The 12285-nt window shown below is 40.2% G+C and overlaps 1 protein-coding gene across 1 annotated transcript in view; it reads right to left on the bottom strand.

Annotated features, from left to right (window-relative positions):
• Positions 1–925: 925 nt before the first annotated feature.
• Positions 926–12285, bottom strand: part of crhb (corticotropin releasing hormone b) — a 28900-nt gene continuing 17540 nt past the window's right edge. The window contains exons 2-3 of the mRNA XM_037756278.1: positions 2490–2554; positions 926–1838 (exon numbers count right to left, since the gene is read on the bottom strand). Of these exons, the coding sequence (XP_037612206.1) occupies positions 1327–1818 (492 nt within the window). The 5' untranslated portion in view covers positions 1819–1838; positions 2490–2554 and the 3' untranslated portion in view covers positions 926–1326. The remainder of the gene's footprint in view (positions 1839–2489; positions 2555–12285) is intronic.

Consider the following 12285-nt stretch of genomic DNA (forward strand, 5'->3'; position numbering starts at 1 on the left):
TTTTCTCTTTCTCGCTTGCTTCATCTCTTCTTCACACTCCTTTTCATTTATTTCTGTCAAAGGAAATCCATCTAGAAAAGGCATTAGTGACACTTTTAAAGCTTGTTCTTTACAGTTGGGATACCAATCCTGCCCACGACCTACTGTACATATCAGACTGCAGCGTGCCTCAAACCCTCAGAAATCTATTTGCTGCCCTGCGATGGTCTCACCTTTGCTGTGACTCCACTATTGAGTCCCATCTAATTATTGGACACCGTCTCTCGGTGAGTTGGATCCTTTACAAATGGGCTCAATGCAGCGCTAAGCCTCAAGTTGCTAAGTGGGCCAAACAGAATAGGATGACTCACACCCACAGCTCTTGTTTAGTTACACTGTGGGTCAAGGATCAGCACAGCACACACACACGGATAAGCACAAACACAGAGTATCTTTCACACTCATTTGCTGTCAGTGGTGCGTCTTTCAGCTGCTGCTCGCTGGTATAATGAGAATTGCCTCTTGAGGATTAAGGGTTTAGGAGAAAGGATGCTGTATGGATGTTCTTCACCTGCGTGACTGCAGGCGCTCTCACAGCATCCTTAGAAACATCTTTGGTACAAACATTGTTTGTTGATGCAGCTCTTTTTGTGTGTCAGAGAGGGGGCACGGTGTTAACCCACGACTTGGCTCCAGAGCAATGCCATGGTTACACCATACATATAAGGTTTATATATTCACCCAGAAGAACCTTTCTCTATCAATCAATATTTGTGTAGGCAAGACTCAAGATGTGCTCTCTCTCTTACAACTTATATTCAATTTGTCCAATGTAAAACTACAAATCTATATGTCAAGAAACATTAAGTTAATCAAATTAGTAATTTAAGTAACTGGGAATAGTTAATTTATTATTAACTTATATGTAAGGATATCCACAGAGAAGTGCTTTTAATTTTTTATTAAAAAATATAGATATAAGACGTTCTCTTGCACAACAGAAAATGACTGGTTGCACATAAGTTTATTAACAAACATAAATATCATAAATACAGGGATTCATAATCTAAAACAAAAAAATGCCAATTTTTGTCAATGCAGTATTTTCATGTCTCAACCAAAATCTCAAATATGAAGAAACGTTGTGATTCTACAGATTTGACACCCAACATTTAAAATGGATCATTATAAGTCAAGCTCCATAGTTTTGAGGTTAAAGCTATATAAATAATAAGAGTGATAAAAAGCAGCACTAAATTGTACAGAGCATGTTTTGTGCTGATGGTTAAAAATGCAAAAAAAGAAAAAGAAAAGAGATGGAGGGGATATCTTTGGTGGACTGGAACTTCATTTCCCGAAGAGCTCCATCATTCTTCTGTTATTCTGCGCCTGCTGAGCCAGCTGTTCCGCCCGGGACATCTCCATCATCTCCCGCAGCAGGTGGAAGGTGAGATCCAGGGATATCGGCGGGTCCTCGGACCTCCTTCCTCTCTCCATCTCCATCTCCATCGACTCGTCACCGTCACCGTCGCTTATGAGCGCCCTGATGTTCCCAACTTTCCCTTGTAAAAGACGCCGCGTCAGCTGGAGTTGCAATGCTCTGTTGTTGTAGATGGCAGGTGATGGGAAAGAGTTAGAGTCCCCGTTGCCCAGGCGGATGAAATACTCCTCTCCAAGCCGCTCCAGGATGGGGCCAGACTGCTGCTGCTGCTGGGAGTTTTGGGTTTGTGGAGCTGGGACGCGCAATGCACCGCCAGGGCTCTCAATAGCCCGACATTCAAAGCGCGGTAAGAAGGCAACAAGCAGAATCACGGTGGTGCCAAGTAGATTGAGCTTCATGTCAGGATATCAACAGGAATCTGGGAGAAAAAAAAATAATAAAAGATTATTTGTTTTATCCCCAAAAACTAGTGTGCAGATGTGCTGCGTAATGGGGAATTTACGCACGAAAAAGCAGATGTGTTCGAATCAGAATCAGAATTAGAATCAGAATCAGAATCAGAATCAGAATAGTGTTTATTGCCAGGTGTATGAGAGGTATACACTAGGAATTTGGTTTTTGGTTTTGTTGGTGCAAGTTAAACAGTATAATAACAAAAGAATAGATAAAAACGTTATGTGCTGCGTAATGAGGAATTTACGCACGAAAAAAAACAGGCATTGCATGTTGTGTGGTAACTAGGAACAAAAGTGTTGCAGCTTATTTCTTGTTTTGAGAGATTGTGTGATTCATCTGCAGTAATTATAGGAAATAGTCTTTGGTGAATTGGTGCGTAATGTGGAATGTTTGCGCGTAAAAGAGAGATTGAGCTTTTTTGGCTCAGTAATGGATAAACTGTGGAAGTTTAAGCATTAATTATTGCTTTTTTTCCAGCACTATGAACAAAAACAAGTTTGAAAATGCAGTGTAATAACTAAAAAAGAGCACTTCTGAGAAAATGTAACATGCCAAAAGAACTCATGCAGGAAAAACTCACAATATGGATGAAATAAATGAAGCTTTTTCATACCTTCAATCTTTAGAGGAGCCTTGGATGTTGCCAGGTAGTTGGCGAGATGCCGCCCTCCTTCTCTTCTTTGAGGAAACAAGTATATAGTTACTTAAGGAGTAGATGCTGAATGGACTTATATAGCCAACCTCACTACAAGTGTCGCGCTCAGAGTCGAGATTGAGTCTGCGCGTCCTTTGCATGCAGTGTAACGTGAATGGACGCCTCTGACAAAGTGCTTTAGTTTAGACGAGATGAGTCATATGTGAGCGTGCGCGCGCGTGCACCAGCGTCTACCTCGGTTGCTTTCGGAATAGGCCTATAGGTGCCACACCTGCTGGCATTTGCACTGGAGGAGAGGAGGATGATCAAAAAAAAGTCAAGATAAGTTTGAATTTAGCAGAATTATGTGTCCAGAATTAAGATTTAAATGTTTTGCATGACAAAAATATTCCTTATTAAAAGACGAAATACAATGATTGTTCTTTTTTGGTCAACTCTGCAGCAGCAACATTGCCATTTTGCAATAATGATTAATAATTGAGAGACTTAACATATTGGAAATGCATCAAATAGTTTGCAGGTACAACAGGTATGTTTTGGTGCAATCTGCAGGACTGACTTTGTTTCTGCATATTGCACCATAGGCCTATAGGTGCCACACCTGCTGGCATTTGCACTGGAGGAGAGGAGAATGATCAAACAGAGTATTAAGTCAAGATAAGTTTGAATTTAGCAGAATGATGTGTCCAGAATCAGATTTAAATGTTTTTGCATGACAAAGATATTCCTTATTAAAAGACAAAATACAGTGATTGTTCTTTTTTGATCAACCCTGCAGCAGTCACAGTGCCATTCTGCAAGAGTGATAAATAATTAAGAGACTTAACATATTGGAAATGCATCAAATAGTTGCAGGTATACAACAGGTATGTTTTGGTGCAATCTGCAAGACTGACTTTGTTTCTGCATATTGCACCACACTAATGAGTCAACAGCTGACCTGTGTTGCATTCAGTGAATGGGCATCTGCATTGTCTCCCAGTGATTCATTGCTGCTGCACATATACGTCACTACCTCGGCCACACTGGGAGCCTCAGCCACCTCGCTCCGGAGGGGCCCATCACACCGCCAGGCCACGCTTTCAAGATGGAGAAATAATTAATCCCATATCAGCCATTAGAATCTCAAATAGTTTGATGGTAATAAAAAAAAAGTAGAGCTCTCACTTGTCTGTTTCACACTTAGTTCAGCTATTGTGCAATATAATGAAATACTAATGTCTGTGGAAACATTTGAAAAGTTGGCACTTTTCCACTCAAGCATAAACTCCATATATTTGTTAAGTCACCTTTCACAATGTGATAAAAACCCTTCCCATTAATCCTTAACAGTAAATCCATTTCAGCCAGACATTCAGCCCGGGGAAAAGCTCCAGACCTATATATGAGTATAGGCAGAGGTCAAAGTAACTTACTGTAACACACATTGTGAACTCACATAAAAAAAAAACAGGCAATTTAAGAAAGGGGAGAGAAGAAAATTAGATTTTGTAAATGTAGAAATGAAGTACAAGGTGGGTTTTTCTTCAGACTATCTGCCATCTTTGAAAATTCACATATTATCTTTAGACATTTTAGGTGATCGGAGTAATTTTCAGTCGGCGTGAAAGTGTTTTTCCTCCTACAGCCTCTCCACTTTGTCGCTCTTCATGCTCCGCTCTGCTCCGGGGGAGGTGTCAGGTCCCATCATGAGAAACACATGTTGGCTGACACAAATAGAAAAACACCGCCAGATGAGAAGAGTGACTGCTCGTGGTCAACTCATGTCACCTCATTTTCAAATCACTGTCCCTGCACCGATCGCGGGGAGAGAAATCCTCTCTTTGTGACGCCACACCGGAAAAGACTCAGGCTTAAATCATTATCCCTTTGTTTCCTCAATTAGGGCGAGTCTCTCAGACGATTAGATTAGATAAAACTTTAATGATTTCTCCGGGGGAAATTAGGATGTTGCCACTTAATATGACCTTTGTGTCTGACCTCTTCCTGCAGGTGGAAAATACCAAAAAACTGTTTAGATGGAAATCTCAATACCAGACACTTCAAAGTGATTCTGAGAATGGATTTCACAGAAACACTGTCAGACAAACAAACTCTCCATGGCAACAGATTGTTTTAATTGATCATTTGCCTTTCTAATTGCGATCTGCTACGAGGAGGGACAAGTGCTTCTGTCCTTTCCTAAATAATTGGACAGCTTTCCCCCAGAGGATTTAGCCATGTTTTTCCTAATACTTCCGGTGTTTTGCTCGACTTTGACAAACTCATTTTCATAAACAAGGTCACTCTGGTATTTGATTGTATGAACAGGTACTCTGGTGCCGATCGCTGGGACTGCAGCGCCCACAGGGCTCCACACTTAGACCACCACCTGACCTCAGCACTGGAGCTCAGGTGTCCTTCTGCTTTATAGTCCAGTGATATAAGCTGTTATAAAAACACCTCTCTAATAGAAGTGGGAGCTTGGCCTTTCATCTTAAGAGAAAAAAAGAGATGAAACATTTTACAGAAGTGGCATTTCTGGTTTTACAGTTTATCACAAAACCACACAAAGCTTTCATACAACCAGCCCACTAGATATATAAGTATGATAATGTTCAGTCGTGGCAGTTTAAGGCTAAAAGGACTCATTAATTATGCAGAATGAAAGCTGCTGACCAGCATCCCCTCCGGTTTACTTGAAGTAATCTTCAGTGCAACTCAGCTGCTTTTAAAAAAGGAGCTGTTGACGCATTTCTCAAGCAAGACATTTGAAATGGTAAAACAGAACAATCCTCTGAAGCTCTTGAAATGATCACCTTTTGAAAAATTAAAATGTGAGACATCTGGGCTTCTCCTCTGTTGTTTGCATGCAACTCAACAGTATGTGTGTGCAGCCCGGATGAGAACGTGTAAAGCAAAGCTGTCCGTAATGCAGCGAAACCCCCCGAGGGCCGTTCTGTCTATATGAATCTAGCATGTGTAGCTCTGGATGTGTTGACTCTCCAATGCTTGTTCACATAGTGGATGCCAATCTCCTCACATAGAATATTTAATCTTGGTCAAATTTCCTTTTCTATTTGTGTACGACGATGGCTGGATTCTCCAGTTCAAATTGATCAATAAGGAGACTAAACATCCTAATAACTTCAATTTAAAAAAGCTTATCTAACCAGCTGTCTATGCATAATGTACTGAATACATTATATTATAGGATACATTCTATTTTCGTATGTTCAACAAATCCTTTGAAAACACCAAAATGACGTCTCTCCCCTGTCTATGGCACTCAGCCCCAAGCCTATTTGTTCCCAGAAAAGGTGTAAATCTTTTAAAACAGGTCACAACATCTTTATAAGAGCCTCAGTAATTTCCTAGAACAGCTGCAGTTTTTAGCAAAGGTTACTCAAAACAAGAGGCGTAAATGTTCCATTTGTTCAGGACTATATAACACACATTTGGTGTGCTAGTTATTGTTTACAGCACCAGGATGGTGGAAATAAAATAAAGTTTTATTTTTATATTGGTGTGGAAAAGGGCAAAAGGGGACAGCACTATAAATATTTTCAGTCATAGGCCACGTCACTGGTCCACATCTGGATTTAACAAACATGAATATCTGGTATCTTATTGATCACTGGCAAGTATATCTCACTATTTAGTCCAAATGAAACGTTCTCGATTGTCGTACACCTACTTTGCTCATTCATTAATTGCCCGTTGCTACTGAAATGCGTACTGAAGATCTTTGGTATGCTTGCAGCTGTGGGTCATGTCATTATTTCATCCTTATGTTTCATGTTCAGGAAATGAGATGTATATTGAAGGGTTCCAGGAAATATATGTCCTGCTTCCGTGGATGATTTCCACATTAACGATGTTTTATTTCAGAGATACGTGACGAATAATGTTTCACTCGAATGCGAGAGGCAGCAGACGTCCACTCTGAGACTGTGTAGGTTTGGCTGCTTCATAACATGACAGAAATTGCCATCTCAATAGAAATCTAGGGCAAAGCCATTCTACCAAAATTGTAACCCAGTTTTCGTCGCTCCTTGATAACACACTTTGACCATATTTGGCTCTTAGATTGGCCCCTTAATCTGAACACATAATGCTGATACTGTCTTGCCTGCGTAGTCTCATGGCTATAAGGTTTGGATCATTTATAACTCAGTGTTTCTGTCAAAATATACTGGGTCTGAGATTTCTTTATGTATGATCAGCTGCAGGAGAACAAAGTGACTCCAGGCCTTATAGTGCAGACAAACATCATATGCATCAACGTTGACAGTTATCATACAGGCCGATGTGACAGAAGACAGCCAGAGAAAAGAAACATTTCAAATGGTTTTCTTTATTTTAGATTTGTCTCTGAGCGTCAAAGACCTTAAAAATCTCTTTTTCTTTCAACGCAGCTACCACTCATGTAACAATCAGAGGCATTAAGGGCTGAAATGGTCGAATGCAGGGGAGATTTTAGACTCTTTTAGGCACCCCTAGAAAATAATTATCTAACCCTCTGAGACTTTACTGTCTTTAAGAGGCTACTATGGGCTTATTTAGTCTTAACACTAGTGAAGATATTGACTAACTAGAAACCCTAAGGAATCCATTAGTACCAACCATTTCATAGCTTGTCAAGAAAGAGGTTAAATAATGCTCCAAAGTAAAATTTTGGTGAGGAAAAACTGGCATGACCATTTCCCTTGACTTCTGACCTCAAGATGATAATCGCATGCAGTTTTGGGCAAAAACCATGCAGTTATTTGCATGCAGTATAATATATAATGGGTTAACATCAAATGAGAAAAGTTTATATACAGGAGAATAAATATTTGAAAGCAATACAAAATGACTGAGCGCCTTATTGCTTTATATTCCATTATAATTTTGTTAATATTATGAATTGTCATCTGGTGTTTTCCTTTACAAGTTGAGTCGGAAAAGGCATAAATTGGTGCATAAAATTCACCAGAATGCAGGAAATGAAGTTCTCAAAATGTCCTGGTGGACGACTCCCAGACCCACCACTTAATACGTCTCCCCCCCAATGTTGAAACAAAACCTACACCCTTGACTATACACGTGTAACATTCTCATTGGAGGCTGAGCCCCCCTAAAGGTCTGATCCTCGAATCGCCCTGGGTCGAATGGGTTTCTTCCTGTCTCACAGTGATCAGTGATTAACTTAGATATGTTTATGCAAGGACTTTTTATCTGGGTTAATATCCAAAACAATATCAAAGTTGCCATTACACAGATTAAAATGGTTATGCCTTCTATCATATAACCATTTTTTTCCTTATGTAATATCCTAACGTGCATGGCGAAACTCTTCCCAGTGGTATGCTTTGTTTTGAAGAGCAGATATTGGTAGACGTGGGATGTATTTATTGTCAAGTGAAGCGCTAATGAGAGAAAACAGTCGGTGCGGTCCTTTCTTCAACCGAGCATGTCTGCTGCAACTTCTTTTTTTAGACAATAAGTTACGGTTCAGCATGAGGATAGCCGAGACTGCGTCATAATAGAAATGCTCATCTATCATCATCTCACAGCAGTGACCAGTTTAGTCAACAACAACAAAGCAAAGGGTGACATTTTGGCTTTTGTCTGTAAGAAACCGGAGATGTGATATGACTGAAATGTGCTCGTTTCCAAGAAAGCCTTGCCCCATGGCTGTATATGTGTAGAATCTCTTAAAGCCGTGTTCACAAAACCCCTCAGAGTCCTCTCAGATGATCGCACTGGGCATTTGCCCCTTAGCACACATAATAGATGTCCTCCACCACGTTAGACAGGATGCAAGCCAGCGGAGATTCAGTGAAATCAGCTGTGTTTGTGCAGGATGAGATGCATTGTCGAGCATTTAAATGAGGATTGTATATATTGTGTTATATATTGTGATGGAGTGGGGTCAAAGAATGTCTTGAGAGCCCTTGTGCAGAAAGGCACAAAAACTTGATTTTGTCTTTACCACATCAGAAGATCATTAGATGGGTGTCTGTCCAATAAAAAAACAATGTACTTAACTGACCTCATTAAGTTTTTCCCTGAGTAAATCCAGTGACTCATCCTTTGTTTTCTTTTCTCTGTTTTACTGGTTATGATCAGAAGATGACTGTGAGTTTTCTACAGTGAGCTGCAAAGCATTCCTCCTCTCTAATTGTTTGTGTAGGTGTCTGTTCCCTGGTTGGTTTCTTTCTGATCATCAGCGAGGAGCTAACAGGCACTGATCATCACACAGTGGCTCCAGGCCAAAATCAAAAAATGAGACAATCACAACAGACAGCAGCGGCACTCAAATCTGAAAACAGCACAGGAAAAGAAAAGATAGAAGAAACACATATAACTTATCATGTGATGCTCCAAAGTAGTTAACAAACTATGTGGGTTTGTTACTGTACTGTGAATAATGTGGTTTTAATAAATAGAATTGAGGTGTTGAATGTGTCGGAGGATCCTGAACTTTGTTCTCTGTGATTAATTCGATTGAGTGGCTGTAATTTAAAAGCTTCCAGAGTTCGGCATCAATCAACTGAACCGGTCAAATAAAACTAATGCAATGAATCAATCAGCAGAGATACACACATTAATCTGGAGCGCTCCTCTGACAGAAGCCTCTCAACGTCAGGCTTAACCCTCTAGAGAGAGAGTGAATAATATACAGTACGGACGCTCATGCTTAGAGACACAGAAAACACAGAGGAGAGAAGGAAGATGCAGGTACAGTGAGGACGGATGGCTGGTAGTCGGACCTGCTAGTAAATTCATCAACTTGAGTGATTGGACGACTCGAGAGTGACATCGTTTCTTGGGATGAGCAACATAGAGAGGCAGCTGTCAGACAGAGAGGAGGTGCCAGGAGCTGCGCTGTCCTTCACTGTCCCCCCCTTTATCCAGTGGTAATGGGAGGTCATCCAAACATTTAGCAATACAGAGGCAATCAGTGCCTTCTAAATCTGCACAAGAGGCCAATAATGATATATGATCAGCATCAGGACCTTAAAGGAAAGCTCAGTGGGTAGAGCAGGTTAACCAGAAGGTCAGTGGTTTGATCCCCAACTCCTACCGTCAAAGTGTTCTTGAGCGAGACACCACCAAGTTGCTCCCCGGGCGCTTCACAGCAGGATGGTTTAAATGCAGAGGTCAAAGTTCATGTATGTGCCTGTATATGATGGATGTAATTAAGTTTAAGTCCAAAGGTAACAACATTTGCCTACCAGCACTTCTAAAGCTCACTAATTAACACGTTTTAATCCCTTTGTTTAATCCAAACAAAACAAAAAACTACAGGCCAGGACCAGTAATTTCGCAACAGTACAGCACATAACACATATTCATATTCAAATCTGATTTATTTTTAGTTTAGAGGGTATGATTTAAAGTTTTTTCTCATTTTTATCTACTCAAGATCTTCCTTGTTGTCGGTGTTTTGGTTCATTTTGTATAAAGAAAATAAAACAAGTTTAATGAACTTTTAAGTAAAGAGGTAACACCAAAGTATGAGTTTACATTTTGTACTACATTGTCATTTGCAAGTGCCTTTATCAGTGTTAATTGTAAAAAGAAATGTAAAAAATGGTGATAGTTGTCATATCATAATCATATAAAGAAAGCAAATCATCATCATTTATCTCAACATATCGAACATCTCTAAACTGCGATTTCTTGTTACTCATCGGCAGACATATACCCTGATAATGATATATGTGTGACAAGTTAAAAGCCACCAATAATATTAGCAATACCAAGCCAGTGAATCAGTCGGACTCCATGCTAACTGCTAACCTGACGTACCAGATGGTTTGTTTACACAGAACCATTTGAGAAGCCGGCATTGGAAACTGTTTGGAAAGGCACTTTTTAAAAAAGAAAATACTTAACAGGTGATTGGATGAACCATCTGTCAATCAAACTCTTGCCGAAGCCAGTCGGGAGAAGAGCGAAAACATCCTTTCCATCCGTCAGTGTCGTTCTTTGCTCATCTTTCAATGAACAAATACTCTCCAGTTCTGATATAACTGATGCTATGATTTTCACTGGACAAGCGATGATATATCTACTTTTTATATGATAAACTATAGTTTTTATCTCAGTAATTTACATGGATTCCCTAATGTCTCTACATTGAGTTAAAGTAAAAGCTCTTTCTCTAAAGTAAGTTTTGGTTTCTGTACTGCTAAAGGTTAAACCATGAGTTTCTGTTTATATGCTCTCAATTGCAGCTGCCAGGCTGTTGTTATGCTGCCAAGCGTATTGACCTTGTGAAAGACTTTGCATTCTGATATGTTTAAGCAGCGCTGTGTCTGAGCCCAGAGGATACTCTTGGTCTTCACACAGCCACGTCACAGGTTGCCCACAATGTAATATCGAGCATCTTCTTCTTTCTTGCTTCTGTTTATCCACCATCTCTGCCTCAGCTGCTTTGGCAGACCTTAGGATATCCTGCTGGTGATGCAGTGAAGCTACTACCAGTTGCCAGTTTTGTTTCACACGGTGTTATCTGTGTCCAGAGCACGAGACCTCAGCAGCCCTGTTTTTTTTCTTTGGTTCTATTTTTAGTGCTACACATTCGGCCTCTCTTGGCATCAAGTTTTGCACTTCTGAAGTGGCAGGCAATCTGTAGATTTAACAGTTTGCTTGCTAACACTGACCTCTGTATGTAGTCTAAGCCGCTTATCACATCCTGCCTCAGCCCCTAAATCTCTTCTTTGTTGTAAGGTTCACACTATACCATCTTCTTTAATCTTTAGAAAAGCCTTTCCGCTATCCAAAACTTGTATCTTTGCCATGCGGGGGTATTTTTTTTGTTTCACCTTACAGTTCACCTTAACAACCATCCCCCTCAGTAAACCTCTGTAGTCATGAAAGCTCCCAGTCATGAGCAAGAAGACTAATGTCATCATGATGTAGCCTTCAGATGCGTTTCCTGCTGTAATCTCCACAACTGCAATGACGTTTTTGATCTTTACCTTAGATATCAAATTATAACACAATTCATTGTGTTTCTCTCACTTCATAATTATTCCTGCCATGGTGACAACCAACAAACATTTGATTGCTATATATAAACATGTTTTCTTTATTATATTCCTTGAAAATGAAACTAATGTATGTCACATGGAGTAAAAGTGAGGTTCGTCTTTGTCGCCCTTGCCCTGCCGAGACAGCAATTTAGATTAGCTCTCACGATTCCTTGCAATTAAATTACAGCGCCTTTTAAAAACTCACTAAGTGCTCTGTGACGGTAGCAGGTTGCGATTGCTTTAGCGTTGGTTCTGCTCTAAACAGGAGACATTAATTTCATCTTAGGTCATTATTATTTGAGTACCAGCATCTACTCATTGTTGTTTCAACTATTACAAACTAATCAGTGTGCAGAGAGCAGATATTCATCGATCATATAGCCAAAAGGTTACACTCAACAAGTTTCCCAAGAACTCTGTGTGCAAGCTGAGTTTTGTAATTAAAGTGTGTGTGTGTGTTTTTTTCCTCTCCTCTCGATCCCTCCTGATGTGTCCAGTTCACTGGGCTGTGCACACAACTCCCACACAAGTGATTGTCAACTCAGGTGGGCTTCCCCAAGCTCCTTGACCCCTCTCAACACGGGCGAGCATGAATTACATTAGCCACAGTTATTCAAACATTAATTAGATGAGGGATTTGGATACAACGCCAATCTCTTTCTCTGCAATGAGCTGGAAGCCATCGCTCTCCACTATGCACACGTTGTTTTTTTGCATCCCAGGGTATGTGTTTCTATCATGCACAC

Source organism: Sebastes umbrosus, chromosome 21, assembly GCF_015220745.1.
Source record: "Sebastes umbrosus isolate fSebUmb1 chromosome 21, fSebUmb1.pri, whole genome shotgun sequence".
Lineage (NCBI taxonomy): Eukaryota > Metazoa > Chordata > Actinopteri > Perciformes > Sebastidae > Sebastes > Sebastes umbrosus.